The sequence below is a fragment of the Mobula hypostoma genome, chromosome 5 (assembly GCF_963921235.1).
Source record: "Mobula hypostoma chromosome 5, sMobHyp1.1, whole genome shotgun sequence".
NCBI classification, from domain to species: domain Eukaryota; kingdom Metazoa; phylum Chordata; class Chondrichthyes; order Myliobatiformes; family Myliobatidae; genus Mobula; species Mobula hypostoma.
In genome coordinates, this window is record NC_086101.1 from 170,377,887 (window position 1) to 170,402,975 (window position 25,089).

General features: G+C 42.4%; 1 protein-coding gene across 2 annotated transcripts in view; it reads left to right on the forward strand.

Moving 5' to 3' along the window:
- Positions 1–278: 278 nt before the first annotated feature.
- cenpu (centromere protein U) overlaps positions 279–25,089 on the forward strand; it is a 38,174-nt gene continuing 13,363 nt past the window's right edge. Inside the window, exons 1-5 of one of the 2 annotated variants that reach the window (XM_063049406.1) lie at positions 279–722; positions 3,158–3,246; positions 5,768–5,948; positions 10,564–10,720; positions 13,503–13,617. In XM_063049406.1, coding sequence (XP_062905476.1) covers positions 3,199–3,246; positions 5,768–5,948; positions 10,564–10,720; positions 13,503–13,617 — 501 coding nt within the window. In that variant the 5' untranslated portion in view covers positions 279–722; positions 3,158–3,198. The remainder of the gene's footprint in view (positions 723–3,157; positions 3,247–5,767; positions 5,949–10,563; positions 10,721–13,502; positions 13,618–25,089) is intronic. The other variant, XM_063049405.1, reaches the window with a different exon arrangement.

Sequence of the window (25,089 nt, forward strand, 5' to 3'; positions counted from 1 at the left end):
ACGGGACAGTTGGCAACCCTAGTCTAGATCCTCAGACTACCCCCGATATAACATTGGTGTACCTTCACAACATGGTGATCTCAGAAAACTCCTTTTCTTGGGCTGTTGGAGATGGGCAATAAATGCTAGCATTGTAAATGATCTGGATAAATTTCAAATGCCCGAGCAACACACACAAAAGTTGCTGGTGAACGCAGCAAGTGAAACGCTCGAGATGCATTTGATCCTCCCGGACACAGGAGTCGCTAATGAGTCCAATATGGTAAAGATTTAAAATAGGGGAGACTGTAGAAAGTATCAAATTATTCAGAACTCCTTTTAATCTCCTTTGGAGATATCCTCTCAAGAAGCAGCTTTAAAGAAATAGCTTTTAATGTTTTTATCTGACACCAAGGCTTTTCCGATGCTTCACTTCCCCAGAGCATCCCCGTATGTTTCCCGGACCCTCTTGTCGTGGTGCAGCCCGGCGCTGGCGGCGGTTCGTTTGTCGGCGGGAAAAGCGGCAGTGAAGTAGAGTGCGGCCGGCTGGCGGGGAGCGGACGCTGAAAAGCCGCGGAGACGGCGAGGCCGTGCTGCTGGGCGGGTGAACGCTGCCCGGAGCCGCGGAGACGGCGAGGCCGTGCTGCTGGGCGGGTGAACGCTGCCCGGAGCCGCGGAGACAGCGAGGCCGTGCTGCTGGGCAGGTGAGGGCTGCCTGGGCTGCCGGTACTTACCCCCTGAAGGTAAAGTGTTGGGCTCAGTGTTTGGGAATGTAAGCGTACGAGGACCTATAGCAAGATGCTCAAGGTTGCAGAGAAATTCGCCAGGACGTCAATTCAGGAGGGTCTCGATCAGAAACGTCAACTGCCCCATTTCCCTTCACTGATGCTAGCTGACCCGCCGAGTTCCTTCAGAATGTCGTTCGTTTTTGCTCTAGATTCCAGCAGCTGTCTTCACTTGTGTCGCCATTCACCGGGATGCAGCTTGAGATAGAGCTTCTGTTACACGGGTGGAGTGGAGAAGCTTGGTTTGTGCTCCTTGGAGTAGAGGACGCTGAGCTCTGACCTGATTAAGGCATGCAAAATAATGAAGGAATATAGATATTAAATAGTCGAGAATACTTTCATACTATACTACCATAGCAAAAGTGTCCTAAATTGGGGATATAGATTTAGGTTGAAGGGTAAGAAATTTGGAAGCACTTGAGGGATTTCTGTTTACCTCCCGGAAGGAGGAGTGGAAGGAGAGACTCACAACATTTTAGAAGTATCTCGCCAAGCATTTGAATCGCCAAGGCATAGGAAAGTACAGACCAGGTGCTGGCAAATAGGGTAGGTATTGGTGTGGATTTATTAGATTGTACCATATGACTAAAACTCTCAAAATGGTTTACATCTGATGAACTCAAGAGATCCTGTAGATGCTGGAAATCCGGAGCTGCACACAAAATGCTGGACCATGTGGACTCCTTTCCAGAAATGCTGCCTGACTTACTATGTTCCCTCCAGCATTTGGTGTGTGTTACATCCTATGAAGAGCTGTTATACAAAATACTGCTGTCTGTTTGTTCGTAGCGGTTTCCTGTCAAGTGATCAGACCACCTTTTTCAGTGAAGTTTCACTAAAGGATAACTTGAGGTCAAGACTCTAGGAGAAAAAACTCAAAAGTAGAAATAGTGTTGGTGATACTCAACGTTGCAGTCAGTATTTGAAAAGGAGAGAAATGAAGACCATTAAAGCAAAAGATTTGGGAGCAGAATTAGACTACTTGGCCCATGAAGTCTGCTCTGCCGTTTCATCGTGGCTGATCTAATTTTCCTCTCAGCCCCAATCTCTTGCCTTCTCCCCGTATCCCTTCACGCTCTAACCAATCAAGAATCTTTCAACCTCTGCCTTAAATATACATAAAGACTTGGCATCCAGAGCTGTCTGTGGCAAAGAATTCAGCAGATTCACTATTGTCTGGCTAAAGAAACTGTTCTAAAAGGATGCCCCTCTATTCTGAGGTTGTGTCCTCTGGACTTGGACTCTCCCACCATAGGAAACATCCTCTCCACATCCACTCTAATAAGGCCTTTCATTGTTTGTTAGATTTCAATGAGGTCACCCCTCGTCCTTCTGAACTTCAGTGAATACAGGCCCCGAGCCATCAAAAGCTCTTCATATGACAAGCAATTCAATTCTAGAATCATTTTCGTGAACCTCCTTTGAACCTTCTCCAGTTTCAGCACATCCTTTCTAAGATTAAGGGGCCCAAAACTGCTCACAGTACTCCAAGTAAGGCCTCACCAGTGCTTTATAAAGTCTCAACATTATACCTTTGCTTTTATATTCCAGTCCTCTTGAAATGAATGCTAATATCACATTTGCCTTCCTCACCACAGACTCAACTTGCAAATTAAACTTTAGAAAATCCTGCACAAGGATTCCCAAGTCACCTTGCACCATTTTATTTTGTATTTTCTCTCCATTCAGAAAACAGTCAATCCTTTCATTTCTTCTATTCCCACTCTTTGCCTCCTGAATGAAGTTGAAGTTTTGTATATACTGAGCTAGGGCCACAAACAGTAACAGTAAGAGAACATTTAATTCTCTAACCCAGAGTGCTGTGAGATTTTGTCACTGAGTTCATTCAAAAAAATGATGGATATATTTCTGAGTATATTGAGGGAATCAGAAGATGTGGGAATAATGCTGAAAGATGGTGCTGAGATAGAGATCATCCACAATGAATGATGTTGAATGCTTAAGGCGTCTTGTTCCATGTTGTTAGCTAGATATGTTTGATATCTTTCTTGCATTTCTTTGGAATTGGTCTCCTCAAGTTTTTTCCACCCACCAAGGTGGCAGATAGAATTTGGTTTGCTCGCACATTAGCGAAAAAGCTATTCTATTAGTGTTGTTCTTGAGACTGAAATGTTGTATCAGTTTGATCTCAAAATTATGGAATCTTCTGTGGGAAGTAAGACTTGCTGACAGGTACCATCTCCAAATCCATGACTCTCATGCATATGCATGAGAGAGAAATTTTGAGTGAATTTTCTGTGTTCATAGTCTGAGCTAGGAAGTTATTTCATGTTATTTCTTGTCTATCTAGTTAACATTAACAACTTTAATTTTGGTGATTTTTGGAAATCTGCATCAAGACTTGACCCACCTTTTTTGTTTACTTTGTATAGATATTATTTGATGTAAAAAAAAGCATCTGAGATAAGGAATAATGAGAAAACAAAAAGTTGCTTCAACTTCAAAAGGAACTAATTTGCAGGTAATGCAAACCTAAAGCCTTGAGGTGCTGTAAACCTGCAATGTGTTATGTGCTGTGTTTGGTATATCATAAGGATAGAACATTCTTAAATTCTTCCTTTGTTGTTTTGGTGCCAGAGAGAATAACATTTAACATCGACTCTTCAAATATACAATGCATCATTTGTGATTACCAACAGTTATTACAATGAATTTCTATTAATATTCAGTATTAAAGGAAACTTAAAATTAGCTTTTGATATACAGCTAATTTGGGATAGTCTTTTTTTTAAAGCTGGAATTATTTTATGAAGTTAATATTTTCCACAACTATACAGACATTCCCTCTTGCTGAGGCTGCCCTTTCTTCAGACTTTGTGTTTACATCCTTTCTCTGTCTATGCCCTCTCTATGCGCTATGCTTGAGCCCCAGTTATATGTCAAATAAAAGTACTGTCAGTTGCTATAGTCATAGTATTTGTATTTAAATTTCATGCATGTGATCATCCATAATCATGTAGAATGATGAGGCAGGATTAAGGCTTACTGCTGCTCCTATATTCTTGTGTTTGAAGGTTTGTTAAACTCAACATTGTTATAGCTTTGTAATTTCCCACTCTGTGATTCTAATAAAGAACCTTTTACTCTGCTATCTAGAAACTATTCTCTTTCAAAATTCCCTCCACATGAGTTGTAATCTAAATAGTTAACATGAATAAACTTCTCAGACTTCTATTCGGGTACAGGTATCGATTTTGATCAATGTTTCGATGACCAACTCTACCATCTTCATCAGGGATGGCCGGTATATGCTGCTCCGCATTCACAGGGAATCCTGTAAACGCCAATTGTCCTGAGTCCCAGGTCAACCTAACAACAAGGAGGAATCTGTTGCTACCACCTGTCCTCCCTATATTTCCACGATTTCTGGAAGGATTATCAAGATCCTGAAGAAATGCTAGATTATTACTATCCACAAACCCGTAAGGAAGCTCAAACATGGTTTCTGTGGGTCAAAGTTGACCTAGGACTCAGGACGGCCAGATGGGATGCATGGTGGAAACCCGCATCAAGAAGCTCAGGAGGGGTATCCGTTTGGGTTACCCGGAGAAATCAGCAGTAGCAAAACGTTACTTTTGCAAATGGCCGGAGAATTGACTTTTGAGGGCACAAAACTTCTGTGCCACACCAATGACTTTTGGGATCACCTGGTGAAGGAAGCTATTGCAATAAAACAAGAGAAAAAGCATTTTAACAAAGGCAAAGGTCTTGCTCTAAGTAAAAACTAGAATTTGATTGTAAGTAAGGTGGTACAGCAGAAACCTGATCAGTTAGTCCTAATTCAATCAGGAGGGATGGATGATGGGGGTGTATACACCACTGGTACTTGACATGCCCAGGGATCATCCCTGATGAAGATGGCAGAGTTTGTCATGGAAATGACAGTTAAAATCAACACTTGTACCTGGCTGGAAGCTCAAGAAGAGTTTATTTGTCATATACACTGGGAAAACATTAGGTAATTTTTAAAAATAGTTATCTACTTTTTATAATTTGACTCTTGGGCTTAACACATAGTTTGTGCTGGAATTATTGAAAAGGTACAGAACAAATAGCATCTTTGGAGAAGAAAAAAAAAAGATTTTTTGACCCAATACATTTACTCTTTATTGATGCTACTTGATTTGTTCAGTATTTCCAGAATTTTGTTTAAACATATGTTTTTTGGTCATTATAGCATTGCTTGTGGGAGCTTGCTGTGTACAAATTGGCTGCCACGCATCTTTGAGTATATTTTGGAAATACTTCATTGGCCTTGGGGATTTCCATAACAGGGCTGTATAAAGGCCTTTTTTTCATTATTTCTTCTAATCAGCACATCTTTTCACTGGCCAAACTTTTTTCACATGAAATTGGTGAACTGTGCCGCATCAATTGGGTTTGAAAATTGCTAGGGAAATGTTAACAAGGCTGTTAAAGCTAGAACTTATTTTGTTATCAAATGGCCAGAGTTTTTACTAATCTTACGTAAAATTTCCTTTTTTGCATCATTCTTGATTGTCCCAGTTTATTTCCTCTTTGCTTCCATTACATCCACTCCAGTTTTTACATTTGTATTTTTTCTGAATCCTCTCTTTATAAAGGATCAGCCATAACAAAACTACCCTGAAAGCCAGAGTATATATGTTAAAGCTATTTCAAAAATTTTGGTACGAGAAAAATAACATAAACTTTGAAAAATTTACATGATATTTAGGCAGCAATTCAAAACAGGACACTGATGGCAAATTGGTGATTCATTGCCCTTGCCTGAATGTCGAGTTCATATTTTGCCAATAACTTCAATTGGAAGGATTTGCAATTTTACAGTGTTTATTGAGAGAGTGATTGATTCTAGAAAGCATAAAACCAATATGTGGGATTAGTAAAATAAGTTGCCAAGCCCTCTGTGCTGCTGCTGATTTATTTTCAAAAAATTGTTGCTGTATGCCATTTTAACATTGAAAGTGTCAAGTTACTTCTAACCTTCTTCTCTTATTCAGGGTTCTAAGGCTGCAAGAGCTAAAAAAGGTGGACGAAACCAAACAAAACACAGACAGACTCCTGTTAATAAAAATAAAGACAAATCATCTAGTCAAAAGCATCCATATTTTTCCCCAAACCTATCCAGCATTTTAAAAAATTCAGAAAGCCAGTATGATGATTTACAAAATGAATATTATGGTAAGGTGTAAATGGTTAGAAATCAAAATGTTGTTGAGTTGGCTTGTGCACTGATGTACAAAATGCGCTGCTGCTTAGATACAGTACTCTCATTGACATGGGCACCTGGTGTCTCGGAAATATAATATAGCACTGCAGAGCATCTGTTGACACATATGATTACTGTTTCTGGAATATAATTGGGCACTTTTGGTTGTTTTACTAGCCCACGAGTTGATCACTTAAGTATTTGAAACAAATGCTGCCAAGTTTGTCCATAATAGAATGTCTGGTCCTAATTTTAACTATTTGTACAGGCAATTAATTTGGAATTGATTTCTTTGAATGAGCTAGAGCAAACCTTACATTTCTTTTAGATTATTCTAATTTTTTAAAGAAAGTGTTGGATTAGAGTTGTAGGAGCCATGCACCTGTTTTCTATCTGCATTGTGTTCTGTGTTGTGCTTTTATCACATAAGTGGGGGCATGGTAAAAGTGAAGGGGATAAGTTGCATATTCGTGCTTTGTTCTGCACAGTTTGGAGCTGGGGACTGATGGATGTCATAGCTTTTGTTCACCACTTAGTTATCCTTAATTTCACTTAATTGCATCCCTTCAAGACTGTATGTTTTGCTAGATGCTAATAAAGGGTCAAATACAGTTCTTTGAGTTTTGGAACATTATTATCAGATAGATCGGAGGTGCGATTGGTCGGGGTCGCGAGTAGTGACATTGGTTTGTTAGATAGGCTGCCACAAGAGTGCTTTAACCTAAGCAGTTTTTCCAGCGTAATGAGGATTGCTTGTAAATGCCTTACTGAACACAAGATGTCGCCAGACACTTTAAAAAATAATTTGAGTGTTTTCTGTAACTAAAATTCTCTTAATAAGGTTGCTTTAAAGTGAATGAGGTTTTGTTTCGAACTTACCCTGTTTGACATAAAGGTTACAGTTGCTTAAAGCTGTCTACTATTTAATGAATGCATTAGTCATGATCTTTAAAGAATCACTTGATTCTGGCATGGTTCTAGAGGACTGGAAGTTTACAAATGTCATTCTGCTCTTTAGAGAAGTGAGGAATTCAAAAGAAAGGAAATTATAGAGCAGTTAGCCTAACCTCAGTGGCTGGGAAAGTATTGGAGTCTAGTATTAAAGATAAAATCCCATGGCATTACAGGAAAGATGCTGGTGTGGTTAGAGGAGTGGCTGACAGGCAGGAGGTAGTGATTGGAAATAAAAGGGACCTTTTCTGGTTGGCTTCCGATGATTTGTGGTGTTCCTCGGGGTCAGTATTGGGACCACTGCTTTACACATTGTTTGTTTATAATTGTGATAATGGAATTGATGGCTTTATGGCAAAGGTTGCAGATGATACGAAGATAGGTGGAGGGGTAGGTAGTACTGAGGAAGCAATGCAGCAGCAGGACTTGGACAAATTGGAAGAATGGGCAAAAATTGGCAGATGGAATACAGTGTTGGGAAATGTATGATAATGCATTCTGGTAAAAGGAAGAATAGTGCGGAGTATTATCTCAATAGGGAGAAGGTTCAAACGTCAGAGGTGCAAATGAACTTGGGAGTCTTCGTGCAAGACTCCTTGAAGGATAATTTACAGTTTGAGTCTGTGGTAAAGAAGGCAAATGCAATGTTGGCATTTATTTCGAGAGTCATAGAATATAAAAGCAAGGAGATAATGTGAGGCTGCACTTGGTGTATTTTCAGTAGTTTTGGGCACCATATCTCAGAGAGGATGTGTTGTCACTGGAGAGAGTCTAGAGGACGTTCGCAAAGATGATTCTGGGAATGAAGGGTTAACATACGAAGATCACTTGGCAGCTTTGGGCTTGTACTCACTGGAATTTAGAAGAATGTGGGGGATTCTCATTGAAACCTACAGAATGTTGAAAGGACTAGATAGGGTGGATGTGGAGAGGATACTTCCTATGGTGGGGGTATGCAGAACTAGAGTGCACAGCCTCAAAATTGAGGGGAAACCCTTTAGAACAGAGGTAAGGAGGACTTTTTTTAGCCAGAGAGTAATACATCTGGAATGCTCTGCCCCAGACTGCGATAGAGGCCAAGTCTGTGGGTATATTTAAGGTGGAAGTTGATCATTTCCTAATCAGTCAGGGCATCAAAGGATATGACGAGAAGGCAGGTATATGGGATCCTGGGTCAATGATGATGAAATGGTGGGGCAGACTAGATGGGCTGAATGGCCTAGTTCTGCTGCTATGGCTTATGGTCTTAATATTTAATGGATTTCTGATGAAAACAGATGTTGTCTCAAAATAAGCCTTCCTAAGTTGTATCAGCATGTAAATTCAAAAGAACGCTTAAGAATTGAGATATAGTAATGGACTTAATAGAAGTCTTAATTGAAGTTTTAAGACCACAAGACCATAAGATGTAGGAGCAGAAGTAGGCCATACGGCCCATTGAGTCTGCTCCGCCATTCAATCTGATCCGATTCTTCCAGTCATTCTAACTCCCCTGCCTTCACCCCATACCCTTTGATGCCCTGGCTAATCAATCTCTGCCTTAAATGCACCCAATGACGTGGCCTCTACAGCCGCTCGTGGCAACAAATTCCCAGATTTTCCACCCTTGGACTAAAGTAATTTCTCCACATCTGTGTTGTAAATGGATGTCCTTCAATCCTGAAGTCGTGCCCCCCTTGTCCTAAACTCCCCTACCATGGGAAATAATTTTGCCATATCTGATCTGTTCAGGCCTTTTAACCTAAGGAATGTTTCTATGAGATCCACCCTCATTCTCCTGAACTCCAGGGAGTATAGCACAAGTGCTGCCAGACGTTCCTTATATGGTAACCTTTTGATTCCTGGAATCATTCTCATGAATCTTGTCCAAAGTCAGAAAATCCTTTCTAAAATAAGGAGCCCAAAGCTGCACACAATTCTCCAAGTGTGGTCTCATGAGTGCCTTATAGAGCCTCAACATCACATCCCTGCTCTTATATTCTATACCTCTAGAAATGAATGCCAACATTGCATTCACCACGAGGTTAACCTTTAGGGTATCCTGCACAGTGACTCCTGAATCCCTTTGATCTCTACATTTTGAATTCTCTCCCATCTAAATAATAGTCTGCCCGTTTATTTCTTCCACCAAAATGCATGACCATACACTTTCCAGCATCGTATTTCATATGCCACTTCTTTGCCCATTGCCCTAAACTATCTAAATCTCTCTGCATGCTGTTTGTTTCCTCAACACAACCTGCTCCTCCACCTATCTTTGTATCATCGGCAAATTTACCCACAAATCAATTCATCCCATAGTCCAAATCATTGACTACATCATAAGGTTTTGATAGATTCCTCAGAGCTTCTGCACTTAAGGCAAACAACAGGGAATCTAGATAAGTATTTAAGAAAAAAATAAAATGAGGGTTTAAATTTATATAAGTGCTTGGGAGTCACAATTCCAATCAAGATGACATTGAGCTGCGATATCGTGTCACAGACTTAATTGATTTTCTTTTTAGGTTCATACCAATGGTTTTGAGGACAATGTGTGGAATTAGGGGTCAGGTTAGATTTAGGGGTGAGATGAGAGAGAGTTGGAGGTCAGCGGCAGTAAGTGAAGAGTCAGGGGCAGGAGCTGGAGTTTGGAGTCCAGGTCAGAGAGCTACGCGGTGGAAGGTTTGCGATAATAGAGGTCAGGTTAACAGGTGCTGTGGGCCAGGGACTGGAGGTTGAAGGCCAGAGGACTGTCTCTTGCATATTTGCTGTTGTTGTTTTTCTTGTTGCAACTACAAATATTGAACAAATCAGGTAGTATTTTTTGGAGATGTTTCAGGCCAAGGACCTTTCACCAGACCTGTTAACTCTTTCTCCACAGATGTTTACAGTTATACAAAAGAATGACTGAATCTGGATTGTCCTTGTCTGCAAACCCATTGTTGTTTTATATTCTGTTTTAGTGCTTCTGAAAACATGTATGATATGTTAGAGAGGGGGAGAAATGTCCATTGTGTATAAAAGTCAATTGTGTCTCTGTGGATGGCAATGTGAACTGTATTGATGTTCACAGGCTTGCAGATGTCTTCAAGTATTTTTTTCTGATCACACTTGGTAAATGGACATACTGCAGTATTAAAATTCAGTCATATTTTGTTTTATGGGTTAATTCACCTTCTTCCCCTCTGCCATCCGATTCCTAAATGGACATTGAACCCTTGGATACTACCTCATTTTTTAATATATAGTATTTCTGGGTTTTTTTGCACAATTTTTAATCTATCCAATATACATTTACTGTAATTGATTTAGTTATTTGTTTTATTTTGCTTTTTTTCTTCTACATTATGTACAGTATTGCATTGTACTGCTGCTGCTAAGTGAACAAACTTCACGTCACACGCCAGTGATAATAAACCTGATTCTGATTCAAGAATCACAAATAGAAGTAATCACTTAGTGTACCAAGCCAAAATGTGATGCCCTCATTAAGTGCTTCTTGCCTTAGCCTGAAAATTGGATCATAGCTGGTCTTCAATTGTGCTTCAAATAAATTGTGTGAGAAAATTTATTAATCATTTAACATTAAGTTATTTACCTCACAAAAATGTTCCCTAATTGCTTATTTGTCTTTAATGTTTTGTTTGTATGTAGATCATCCATTGCACAGCACAGCAGTGTTTTCTGGTGATTTAGAACTGAACGATGAAGGAAATGAGAAAAGGGATGAAGATCTTGCACGGAGTAATATGCATAAGGAGCCTATATGGCACTCTGCACCTCAGGGTGAAAAAATCAGGAATGAAAAATGGTAAAGTTGAAGCTGGATGACTTTCTTTGTTTCTCTTCTCAGGACAGAGTAGAATTGTTTAAAATGTCAGACTTCAGCATTATTTTGATAACTATTGGTACAGTACTATGGCGCCATATTTCATAAATAGAGATTAAAACTAGAGATAATATGGTAATGTTTTAGTTGGTTACTTAGTTTTTCTGTCTCAAACTTCCTATTTTAACGGATTTTTTTAGTCTTTCCTGAATTAGTTGAGGCAGAAGTGAGGGCATCACATTTTGGCTTGGTACACTAAGTGATTACTTCTATTTGTGATTCTTGCTGAATAGCTTGCTGTTGTGGATGTTTAGTAATGATAGAAATAGTGCAGCTAGGGAATTGGGGAATACCAATGTATACTATACAGACCAATGTATTTCTTGGTTTTGCCAGTCTGTCAGCAGATCTTAACTGATATTTAATTTCTTCCAGTTTGGGATGGCTGAAGCTGTTGACTCTTCTGGCACACATTCTATTTGTTGGCCTGAATCACATAATTCATAACCTTTAGTGTTTTTTCCACTTTGATCTTTAAGCTCAACACATCCAACACTGCCCCCTTTTTTCATCTTTAGCATACAGTTCGACCTTCTATAATCTGGCACCATTGGGACCTGAGGAGTGCTGGATTAGTGAAAATGCTGAATTACAGAAGGATCACATTAAGCAATAGCTAACCGCCTCATCATACCTTTAAAATATCAAAGGATTCAAAGGTTCATTTAATGGCAGAGAAACGTATACAATATACATCCTGAAATGCTTTTTCTTGGCAACCATCTACGAAAACAGAGGAGTGCCCCAACGAATGAATGACAGTTAAATGTTAGAACCCCTAAGTTCCCCCCCCCAAACTCCTCTCCCTCCCGCGCGTAAGTGGCAGCGAGCAACAATCCCCCCCTCCCCACCGGCGATAAATAAAGTACACCGACTACCAGCACTCAAGCGTGAGCTAAGCGATAGCAAAGACACTGACTTGCAGTTACACCAAAGGCTACATTGCACTCACAGTTACTGAGGGAATCCTCGTTAGTTTCTTTTCCTCTGCTTAGTAATATGCTTAAATTCAGCGGGTCACCACGTCTGATCTGAGGTCGTAGGCAGAAGAGAACAGAGCGCCGGGCAGTGCATGACTGCCGGCATGCGGGCAAGAAGGCGGACCGACCCAGCGCGCGCCAGCTCCCCTGCTGCTAGCGGGTGAGACAGGCGGGTGCTGGGCGGCTGCGCCTCACGCAAATGATATTAATAAATGCAAGAAAACAAGCAGGAATTGCCTGTCAACACACACAAGATGCTGGTGTGTTCAACCAGCATTTTGTGTGTGTTGCTTGAATTTCCAGCATCTGCAGGTTTCCTCGTGTTTGCGGAATTGCCTGTCTGTGCTTACAAGAGCGCGCCAACACGTGAACAGATCTAGCACAACCAAAATAATGCGCAGCAGATTGGTACAGTGGCCCGGAAAATTTGAAATTACAGTTGCGCGGAAAATTTGAAATCAGTGCGGATTATCGAAGGAACCAAATTACAGGTAGTCAGATTTGTGAAAGTCGACCTGTATTATCAGTTCTAATTCCTACCTTGACTTTCTGACAGTTAATCACAAATACCACCTTCATTGTCTCCAGGTCCATCTATTTTAGTGCTCTCCTTTCTGTTCTGTCATCTTCCATTCTTCATAAGCTTTGTGTCCAATATTCTGCTGTGAGTACCTTGTACCCTGCTAAGCTGTAACTACCTATTTTGGGTCTTGCTGGCTTGCAGTAAGTCCATGTAAGTCAGTTTACAATCCATATTTACTTCTATCAAGCCATGAATCTTCTTTCCTCATCTTACCTCGACAGTCTTTTCCTCCTCAAATATCACTTCCAAAATACTCTGTTTCAGATTTAAACATTTTGGTCAGTTTTCCTCATTCTTCATGATGGATAGAGCCTTTGGTCAGTTTGGTAAAGTCCCTCCTAACATACTGAATTTTTTAGGATCTCAGGCCTTCTTTCCATCTTCCTGTTTGCATAGTGTCTGTTTTTTTTTGTATCTCTGTTTATAAAACAATTTGGCATTTTTTGACTTTAAAAGCTTGCTGGAAATCTAAAATAAAGTAGAAAGTACTGAAAATGGTATATAAGTTCTGCTACTCTTCTGGCCAGAAAGTCCCTTAAATAGATTCAGCTCACCTCTTCAAGGTTTCTATTTATGTTCTTTCCCCAATTAAAAATTGTCGAACCTGAAATATTAGATCAGTTTCTTTCATGTTCAGAAGTATATTCCCAGCTCTGTTCGGATTTCAAGTTGTTCAATGTTGTTTTTTTTTTCTTTATGCTCCTGTTGTCAGTTTACAAAAACTGGTTGAGAGCATGCTTATACAAGCCATGTGAATGGTTGTAAAGAGAAGTGGGTGAAGAAAAAAATGTTACTCATTTTCTAGTTATGTAGAGAAGCTGTCAATTACTTCATCTAAGTAATGTGATTGAGACATTTTTTAATTCATTCAAGGGATGCAGCTTTATATGTTGAGTCATTATTTTATTGCCCATCCATAATTGCATTTGCTGAGCTGCCTCCTTGAACTATGCGGTCCTTGAGATGTGGGAGTACTCACAATACTCTTTCTAGTAACTGTATTAACCAAAATTTCAGATCTAATTTATTCAGTATATTATTAATGCACCAGTCGGTAAGAAACCTTAATACCATATGGACTGTTCTCTTCAAGCTTTGATGCTCCTCTCCTTGTTGATTCCATTTATTTGTATATCTGTAGTCTTGAAGTTCCTGCTCACATATCTGAAGGTGTGGAACCAGAGGGAAGTGGTATAGATACAGAAGTTAACAACTGTGAAGCCTCAAGTAAGAGAACATTGGAACCTGTTAAAAAGGTATTTCCCTGTGAGATCTAGTCTGGTTTGAACTTTCCATGATTAACTGCATTATTAGCATCTGCTGTCTTGCAGCTAGCTGTTTGCTTTCCACTAAATATAATTCTAGGATTGATTTTGAATTCCTTTGACAAAGCACTGCACATGAAGCTACTTAAGATAGCAACCATGGTCTTACAGGAAAGATTCAAGGATGGATTGAAATTGTCTTTTGGCAAGTGATGAAGAGTGGAATAAAGGGAGCCTTTTCTGATTAGCTGCCAGTGACTAGTGGGGTTCTGTAGGTGTCAGTGTTAGGACTGCTGCTCTTTACGTTGTATGTCAGTGATTCGGATGACAGAATTGATGGTTTTTGTGGCCAAGTTTGCAGGAGAGGTGGGTGGTGTTGAGGAAGTAGGGAGACTGTGGAAGGATTTGGACATATTAAGGAGAAAGGACAAAGAAGTAGCAAATGGAATGCAGTGTCGAGAAGTGTATGGTCATGCACTTTGGTAGAAAGAATAAAAGAATAGACTGTTTTCTAAGTGGGGAGAAAATTCAAAAATCCAAGGTGCAAAGGGACTTGGGAGACCTCATGCAGGACTCCCTAAAGGTTATTTTGCAGGTTTAAAGGTGGTGAAGAAAGCATTCATTTTGAGAGGACATAAAAACAAGGATGTATTGCTGCGGCCTTGTAAGGCACTGATGAGGCCTCACTTGGAGTATTGAGAGTAGTTTTGGGTTCCTTATTTAAGAAAGGATGTGCTAACATTGGAGAAGGTTCAAAGGAGGTTCACAAGAATGATTCAAAGAATGAAAGGCTAATCATATGAGGAGCAATTGATGGCTCTGGGCCTTTACTCGCTGGAATTTTGAAGGATGGGGTGGATCTCATTGAAATTTATCAAATTTTGAAAAGCCTGGATAGAGTGGACATGGAGAGGGTGTTTCCTATGATGGGGGAATCTCGGACCTGAGGGCACAGCCTCAGAATAGACGGACGTTCATTTAGAATGGAGTGAGGAGCAATTTCTTTAACCAGAGGATGGTGAATCTGGAAATTGTTGCCACAGGTGGCTCTGGAAGCCAGGTTTATTGGGTGTGAAAGGTTACGAAGAGAAGGTAGGAGAAAGGGGTTGAGAGGGAAATAGATCAGCCATGATGAAATGGTGGAGCAGACTGAATGGCCTAATTCTGCTCCTATGTCTTATGGACTTTCTTGCATTGGAGAGGGTACAAAGGAGATCACCAGAATATTGTCTGGGTGGGAGTGTTTCAGTTGTGAGAAGCTGGTTTGTTTTCCTTGGAGCAGAGAAGGCTGAGGGGAGACATGATGGAGATATATGAAGTACACAAAATAGAGATTCTGTATGTGGTATGAAACTTTTCCATGTGGCAGAAGTATCTAAGGACAGAGTGCAAAGGATTTAGGTGAAGAGATCTGAGGAAGAATTTTTTTCATCAATTGGGTATTTGCAATCTGGAACAGGCTGCCTGAGAAGGTGGAGGAGGTAAGTACTATCACAGTACTTAAGACAAGGAGTGCTGTCACAGGAAAGCAGCATTTATCATCAAGGACCTTCACCATCCAGGCCATGTTCTCTTCTTGCTGTTGCTATCAGGAAGGAGGTACAGGAGCATCAGGTCCCACACCATCAGGTTCATGAAGTTACTACCCATCATCCATCAGGTTCAGGACCTAGAGCGCATCACCTCACTCACTTCAACTGAACTGTTTCTACAACCTATGGACTCACTTTAAATTATTCTTCAACTCGTTCTTAATACCTATTACTTATTTATTGTTATTATTTTGTTTTTCTGTTGTATTTGCACATTGGTTGTCTTTATTGTATGTAGTTTCTCATTGATTCTGTTGTGTTTCTTGGTATTTTACGGTGAATGCCTACAAGAAAATACATCTCAAAGTGGTATATAGATGACATATATGTACTTTGATAATAAATTTACTTTGATGTTTTAGAAATATCTTGACAAGCACATGAACTGCTGAAGCACAGTAGGATTAGTGTAGATGGGTAAGTGATCGTTGGCGCATATATGGTGGCTAAAGGATTATGTGTCTCTCGGACTGTGTTTTCTATGACTGACTCTTTGGATAAGATCCAGAGGAAGTTATGTGGGCACTTTAGCTTTGTTTTGCTAAATCCTAATCTTGGATGCAGTGTACTTTCTGTGCAACTAGTTGGGTCGTTCATTTCTGATCACCCCATTACAGGAAAGATGAAAGAGTAGGTCATTTGTAATACAATTGTAATAGAGGACTTCAATCTACAAGGGCGTTGGGAAAATCAGGTTGGTGTTGGACCACAAGAGAGGAAATTTGTTGAATGCCTAAGAGATGACTTTTTAGAGCAGCTTGTGCTTGAGCCTACTTGGGGAAAGGCTACCTTAGATTGAGTGTTGTGTAATAACCCAGATAGTATTAGGGAGCTTAATGTAAAGGAAGCCTTAAAAGGCAGTGATCTTAATATCAAACAACAGGAATTCTGCAGCTGCTGGAAATTCAAGTAACACACATCAAAGTTGCTGGTTAACGCAGCAGGCCAAGCAGCATCTGTAGGAAGAGGTGCAGTCGACGTTTCAGGCCGAGACCCTTCGTCAGGACTAACTGAAGGAAGAGTGAGTAAGGGATTTGAAAGTTGGAGGGGGAGGGGGAGATCCAAAATGATAGGAGAAGACAGGAGGGGGAGGGATAGAGCCAAGAGCTGGACGGGTGATAGGCAAAAGGGGATACGAGAGGATCATGGGACAGGAGGTCTGGGAAGAAAGACAAGGGGGGAGGGGCGACCCAGAGGATGGGCAAGAGGTATATTCAGAGGGACAGAGGGAGAAAAAGGAGAGTGAGAGAAAGAATGTGTGCATAAAAATAAGTAACAGATGGGGTACGAGGGGGAGGTGGGGCCTAGCGGAAGTTAGAGAAGTCAATGTTCGTGCCATCAGGTTGGAGGCTACCCAGACGGAATATAAGGTGTTGTTCCTCCAACCTGAGTGTGGCTTCATCTTTACAGTAGAGGAGGCCGTGGATAGACATGTCAGAATGGGAATGGGATGTGGAATTAAAATGTGTGGCCACTGGGAGATCCTGCTTTCTCTGGTGGACAGAGCGTAGATGTTCAGCAAAGCGGTCTCCCAGTCTGTGTCGGGTCTCGCCAATATATAAAAGGCCACATCGGGAGCACTGGACGCAGTATATCACCCCAGTCGACTCACGGGTAAAGTGTTGCCTCACCTGGAAGGACTGTTTGGGGCCCTGAATGGTGGTAAGGGAGGAAGCGTAAGGGCATGTGTAGCACTTGTTCCGCTTACACGGGTAAGTGCCAGGAGGGAGATCAGTGGGGAGGGATGGGGGGACGAATGGACAAGGGAGTTGTGTAGGGAGCGATCCCTGTGGAATGCAGGGGGGGGGGAGGGAAAGATGTGCTTAGTGGTGGGATCCCGTTGGAGGTGGCGGAAGTTACGGAGAATAATATGTTGGACCCGGAGGCCGGTGGGGTGGTAGGTGAGGACCAGGGGAACCCTATTTCTAGTGGGGTGGCGGGAGGATGGAGTGAGAGCAGATGTACGTGAAATGGGGGAGATGCGTTTAAGAGCAGAGTTGATAGTGGAGGAAGGGAAGCCCCTTTCTTTAAAAAAGGAAGACATCTCCCTCGTCCTAGAATGAAAAGCCTCATCCTGAGAGCAGATGCGGCAGAGACGGAGGAATTGCGAGAAGGGGATGGCGTTTTTGCAAGAGACAGAGTGAGAAGAGGAATAGTCCAGATAGCTGTGAGAGTCAGTAGGCTTATAGTAGACATCAGTGGATAAGCTGTCTCCAGAGACAGAGACAGAAAGATCTAGAAAGGGGAGGGAGGTGTCGGAAATGGACCAGGTAAACTTGAGGGCAGGGTGAAAGTTGGAGGCAAAGTTAATAAAGTCAACGAGTTCTGCATGCGTGCAGGAAGCAGCGCCAATGCAGTCGTCGATGTAGCGAAGGAAAAGTGGGGGACAGATACCAGAATAGGCACGGAACATAGATTGTTCCACAAACCCAACAAAAAGGCAGGCATAGCTAGGACCCATACGGGTGCCCATAGCTACACCTTTAGTTTGGAGGAAGTGGGAGGAGACAAAGGAGAAATTATTAATTTTTTGTTGGGTTTGTGGAACAATCTATGTTCCGTGCCTATTCTGGTATCTGTCCCCCACTTTTCCTTCGCTACATCGATGACTGCATTGGCGCTGCTTCCTGCACACATGCAGAACTCGTTGACTTTATTAACTTTGCCTCCAACTTTCACCCTGCCCTCAAGTTTACCTGGTCCATTTCCGACACCTCCCTCCCCTTTCTAGATCTTTCTGTCTCTGTCTCTGGAGACAGCTTATCCACTGATGTCTACTATAAGCCTACTGACTCTCACAGTTATCTGGACTATTCCTCTTCTCACCCTGTCTCTTGCAAAAACGCCATCCCCTTCTCGCAATTCCTCCGTCTCCGCTGCATCTGCTCTCAGGATGAGGCTTTTCATTCTAGGACGAGGGAGATGTCTTCCTTTTTTAAAGAAAGGGGCTTCCCTTCCTCCACTATCAACTCTGCTCTTAAACGCATCTCCCCCATTTCACGTACATCTGCTCTCACTCCATCCTCCCGCCACCCCACTAGGAATAGGGTTCCCCTGGTCCTCACCTACCACCCCACCGGCCTCCGGGTCCAACATATTATTCTCCGTAACTTCCACCACCTCCAACGGGATCCCACCACTAAGCACATCTTTCCCTCCCCCCGCATTCCGCAGGGATCGCTCCCTACACAACTCCCTTGTCCATTCGTCCCTCCCATCCCTCCCCACTGATCTCCCTCCTGGCACTTATCCGTGTAAGCAGAACAAGTGCTACACATACCCTTACACTTCCCCCCTTAACACCATTCAGGGCCCCAAACAGTCCTTCCAGGTGAGGCAACACTTCACCTGTGAGTCGACTGGGGTGATATACTGCGTCCGGTGCTCCTGATGTGGCCTTTTATATATTGGCGAGACCCGACGCAGACTGGGAGACCGCTTTGCTGAACATCTACGCTCTGTCCGCCAGAGAAAGCAGGATCTCCCAGTGGCCACACATTTTAATTCCACATCCCATTCCCATTCTGACATGTCTATCCACGGCCTCCTCTATACTGTAAAGATGAAGCCACACTCGGTTGGAGGAACAACACCTTATATTCCGTCTGGGTAGCCTCCAACCTGATGGCATGAACATCGACTTCTCTAACTTCCGCTAGGCCCCACCTGCCCCTCGTACCCCATCTGTTACTTATTTTTATGCACGCATTCTTTCTCTCACTCCTTTTTCTCCCTCTGTCCCTCTGACCCTCTGAATATACCTCTTGCCCATCCTCTGCATTCCCCCCCCCCGCCGTCTTTCTTCCCGGACCTCCTGTCCCATGATCCTCTCGTATCCCCTTTTGCCTATCACCTGTCCAGCTCTTGGCTCTATCCCTCCCCCTCCTGTCTTCTCTTATCATTTTGGATCTCCCCCTCCCCCTCCAACTTTCAAATCCCTTACTCACTCTTCCTTCAGTTAGTCCTGACGAAGGGTCTCGGCCTGAAACGTCGACTGCACCTCTTCCTACAGATGCTGCTTGGCCTGCTGCGTTCACCAGCAACTTTGATGTGTGCAGTGATCATAATATGATTGAATTCGTACTGCAATTTGAGAGGGAGAAGCATAAGTCACATGTATCAGTATCACAATGGAATAAGGGGAAGTACAGAGAATTGCCCAGGTGGATTGGGGGAAGATGCTGGTGGGGATGGTGACAGCATAAACGGCTGAAATTTCTGGGACTAGTTGACAAGGCGCAGGCTAGATATGTTCCACAGAAGAAATTATTCTCAAATGGCAGGAGTAGGCAGCCATGCTGACAAGGGAAGTTAAAGACTGCATATACAAGGTCACAAAAGTGAGTGGGAAATTGGATGATTGGGAGGCTTTTAAAATTCAGTAAAAGGCAACTAAAAAAGCTATAAGAAGGAAAAGATAAAATATGAGGGCATACCACCCAATAATATAAAGCAGTATAATATGTTTTTAGTTATATAAAGAGTAAAAGAAGGGGTGAGAATTGATATTGAACTGCTGGAAAATGATGTTACTGAGGAAGTAATGTGGGACAATGAAATGGCAGAAGCACCTAATGCGTACTTTGCATCAGTCTCCACTGTGGAAGACACTAGCAGTGTGCCAGAGATCTATGAGTGTCAGGGAGCAGTGGTGAGTGCTATTGCTATTACAAAGGAAAACGTGCTAGGCAAACTCAAAGGTCTTAAGGTGGATAAGTCACCTGGACCAGATGGACTACATCCTAGAGTCCTGATAGAGGCAGCTGAAGAGATAATGGATGCATTGGTCATGATCTTTCAAAAATCACTTGATGCTGGCATAGTCCCAGAGGACTGGAAGAATGCAAATGTCACTCCAGTCTTTAAGAATGGAGGAAGGCAGAAGAAAGGAAATTATAGGCCAGTTAGCCTAACGTCAGTGCTGGAGTCTATTATTTAAGAATGAGGTTTTGGGGTACTTGGAGGCTAATGATAAAATAAGTCAAAGTCAGCATGGCATTTGATAAGGTGAAAACATAGAAACATAGAAGAACTACAGCACCATACAGGCCCTTCGTCCCACAATGCTGTGCTGAACGTATACTTTCTTTAGAAATCACCTAGGGTTTCCCGTAGCCCTCTATTTTTCTCAGCTTCATGTACCTATCCAGGGGTCTCTTAAAAGACACTATCGTATCCGCCTCCACCACCATCGCCAGCCGCCCATTCCATGCACTCCCCGTTCTCTGCGTTTAAAAAAAAAACAAACAAACAACTTACCTCTGACATCTCCTCTGTACCTACTTCCAAGCACCTTAAAACTGTGCCCTCTCATGATAGCCATTCCAGCCCTGGGAAAAAGCCTCTGACTATCCACACGGTCAATGCCTCTCATCATCTTATATACCTCTATCAGGTCACCCCCTCATCCTCTGTCGCTCCAAGGAGAAAAAAAACCAAGTTCACTCAACCTATTCTTGTAAGGCATGCCCCCCCAATCCAGGCAACATCCTTGTAAATCTTCTCTGCACTCTTTCTATATTTTCCACATCCTGTAGTGAGGTGACCAGACCTGAGCACAGTACTCCAAGTGGGGCCTGACCAGGGTTCTATATACAGTAGCTGTAACATTACCTCTCGGCTCTTAAACTCAATCCCAAGGTTGATGAGGGCCAAGGCACAGTATGCCTTCTTAACCACAGAGTCAACCTGCGCTGCAGCTTTGAGTGTCCTATGGACTCAGACCCTAAGATCCCTGTGATCCTCCACACTGCCAAGAGTCTTACCAGTAATACTATATTCTGCCATCATATTTCACCTACCAACATGAATCACCTCACACTTATCTGGGTCGAACTCCATCTGCCACTTCTCAGTCCAGTTTTGCATCCTATCGATATCCCACTGTAACCACTGACAGTCCTCCACACTATCCACAACATCCCCAACCTTTGTGTCATCAGCAAATTTACTAACTAATCCCTCCACTTCCTCATCCAGGTCATTTATAAAAATCAGGAAGAGAAGGGGTTGCAGAACAGATCCCTGAGGAACACCGCTGGTCACTGGTCTCCATGCAGAATATGACCCATCTACAACTGCTCTTTGCCTTCTATGGGCAAGCCAGTTCTGGATCCACAAAGCAATGTCCCCTTGGATCCCATGCCTCCTTACTTTCTCAATAAGCATTGCATGGGGTACCTTATCAAATTCCTTCCTGAAATCCATATACACTACATCTACTGCTTTACCTTCATCAACGTGTTTAGTCACATCCTCAAAAAATTCAATCAGGATTGTAAGGCATGACCTGCCTTTGACAAAGCTATTCTGACTATTCCTAATCATATTATGCCTCTCCAAATGTTCATAAGTCCTGCCTCTCAGGATCTTCTCCATCAACTTACCAACCACTGAAGTAAGACTCACTGGCCTATAATTTCCTGGGCTATCCCTACTCCTTTTCTTGAATAACGGAACAACATCCGCAACCCTTCAATCATCTGGAACCTCTCCCACCCTCATTGATGATACAAAATCATTGCCAGATGCTCAGAAATCGCCTCCCTCACCTCCCACAGTAGCCTGGGGTACATCTCGTCTGGTTCCGGAGACTTATCCAACTTGATGCTTTCCAAAAGCTCCAGCACATCCTCTTTCTTAATGTCTATATGCTCAAGCTTTTCAGTCCGCTGTAAGTCATCCTTACAGTCGCCAAGATCCTTTTCCGTGGTGATTACTTGAAGCAAAGGTATTTAAGAGGTTGTGCATGAATGCGCAGAGAATGGAACGATATGGACGTTGTGTAGATGGAAGGGATTAGTTTAATTGGGTTTTTAATTACTAGCTTAATTAGTTCAGCACTATATCATGGGTTGGAAGACCTTTTTCCATGCTGTATTGTTTTATGTTTTATATTCATCTCAACTACATAGGTTGTAGGAGAGGGTACCTGAGGGAGGAATCTAAATCTGACATCAAGATTATAGAAGCATGGAGCAGCAATCTCTCAATGCACTACTTTTGTTAATTCCATTAGTATCTCGTCGTCGTGGCTATCCCTCGAGGTTGAGGATGATGGTTTTCGTTCTGTTGATCTACTTATGGGCTCTCAAGTAGCTTATGAGTCCAATCTTGGCTTTGAAAGTTCTTCCACATTCAGGACAGGTAGTTCTAGATGGCAGATCGGGCTTTGATAGTTGCTGCCTCTTTTTCTATTTTCTGCTCTTTTCTTCTAATTCTGCACATCTGTTGGCTTTGAAAGTTGCTGTTCCTTCTCGGATGATGGCTTGCCAGAGTTTCCTGTCCTTGGCATTGGTTTCCCAATTGTTGATGTTGATGTTACATTTCTTCATGCTTTTAAGACGTCTTTGAATCTCTTCTGTTGTCCGCCTCTTACGTTTGCCGCCTTTAAGCTGGGAGTAGAAGATTTGTTTCGGCAGACATTCATCTTTCATCCGAACAGCATGACTGCTCCATCTTAGTTGGTTTTTGATGACGTAGGCTTCAATGCTTGTTGTTTTTGCTTCATTTAGCACACTGATATTGGTTCTTCTATCTTCCCAGCTGATATTTAAGATGTTTCGAAGACAGTGTTGATGGAACTTTTCACGTGCCTTCAGATGTCGTCGGTATGTTGTCCAGGTTTCTGATGCATACAGGAGCGTAGGGATTACTACTGCTTTGTACACAACAAAGGCAATTCTCCTCTCTGGTCGGTCTGAGTTTGGGTTATCCATCAGAGTTCGTACATTCCAGGTTCCAAATTTCATTGTTTCACTTCTCAATGTTTTTCGACCACATGATGGTGATCCCTCTGGACACGGCTTTCCAGACAGGATGGGGTGAAGCAGACTATTTTTAGGGCACCTTTTCTAGCCCCGTCCCAGTTCAGGGTGAGCAGAGTGGATCCTAAACAGGGCTGCTCAGATGTGAATACTGCTGCTGAACAACTTTCCTGCTTCGGTCCAAAAGTTGAGCGACTGAATCAAGTATTCATCGCTTTCGTGGCGGTTCTTGACTAAGAGCTTCCAGCCATCACATTGCCTGCTCCCGTCACCCTCCCCCGATCGCCGAAAGACTTGAAGAAGTGCCCCACAGAGCAAAGACGCCTGTGCGTGTATTTGTTTAACGTGTACTTGATGTTGCACTCCAAGAAGCACACGAAACGAAAACTGAACTGAACATGATACTTCACAAATCAACCAAATGATTCCAATGGCATGGAAACCACGACGATTGGAGCTGATGGATTTGTTGCAGCCTTCATCCGCCTTCACAGCCGTTGAGTTCAAAGTAAGTCAATCGGCCTGTTTCACTGTTGAGGGTTGGATTGTTCTTTGTCAGGGACTTCACCCTCGACCTTACCACCATGAGTGACTCTACCAGGAGCATATCTCCAGACGGCATTGCTCTCGGGATCACAGGACCACAGAAGCCTCTCCACCGTGACAAGGTGACAATCCACGGAGAAGACTGGTGTCTACGTTATAAACATGTAAGAATATCCAGAGTTGTAATGATGATCACACCTTTTTAAGTGTTACTGTGATGAATCCAGTTTCAGTGAGCAATAATTCAGGCTACGTCCACACTAGACCGGATAAATCTGTAACCAAAGCTTTTTCTCTTTGTTTTGACCCTCTGTCACACTGAAACGGCGTTTTCCTCCCCCGAAAATAGAGATTTTCTAAAACGTCCTCCAGAGTGTGTAAATTTGAAAACGCTGATTGTGCAGAGCAGTGTGGATGGGGTAAGTGGATATTTTTAAAAACACTGTCATGACGCGCCGGAACAGATGGCAGCAGCGCGGCATTTCGTTGTTTTCTTGACGCAATCCCTCACACAACCTAACAATTTCAGAACAGACGGCAATGAGACTGAAGCCAGAAGAGTTAGAAATGTACTCACCAAATACTTTGACGTATAGCTTACTGAATAAGTAAGTATGCTCACTTTGGCCTGTTTTCTGTCCTTGCTTGTACGAAGGTGGTTTACCTATATATGCAAGTACTTCTCTGACAATAATGTGTGACAGCCTAATGTAACATTGTATGGAAACACAAGATAACACTGATGCAGACATGTTTTATACATTTAACAAGGCGCTCCTCGTTTCATGGTTCTTAGGACTGTTAGTTCTAAGTCTAGCATCGCACCTGGATTCTTTCCAAACCCAAGACTTTGGGTAAAGACTCTCCTGGAAACCGATTCCACACTTGTTACGGCGATAACACCTCCTGACTCTGCCCCTGCCCCCGTGTTCTGCACTTGGGTTCATCCATCGCCATGCTCGTGTAACATTATTCATGTATTGCTTGTGCATCCCCACTAGACTGGATAATTTTGAAAATGCCAGTTTCGCGTAAAAATAATAGGCGTTTTTCAAAATACCTCCGTCCACATTAGAATGGCTATTTGGGCGAATCTCCTCCTACTGGGCATGCGCAGGACACACAGAAAACAAGCGAAGAGGAAACAGTATACTTGGTGCATGATTGTCCAGTTGCAGACTAGAAAAACTTAAAAGGAAATTGCCAGACGAAAGACTTGGTGCACGTTTGTCCAGAAACGTTTCCTATAGCCATAGTCTCTTCACCGATGAAAGGGACAACAGCTACAACTAAATGTGATAAGGCTTGTTACTGGGCAAAAGTGAAATTTGCTGTTACCTTATTTGTTTGCCTTTACTTTTGCCATGTCTCTGTATTATTTTGCTGTATTTAACATGTACAATAAAATGAGTTACTGGGCAAAAGTGACAATTGCATCTATTGAATGTTTGCACAAGCAATACATTAATAATGTTACATGAGCATGGCAGTGGACAAACCCAAGTGCAGAACACGGGTGCGGGGGCAGAGTCGGGCGTGGAATTGGTTTCCAGGAGAGT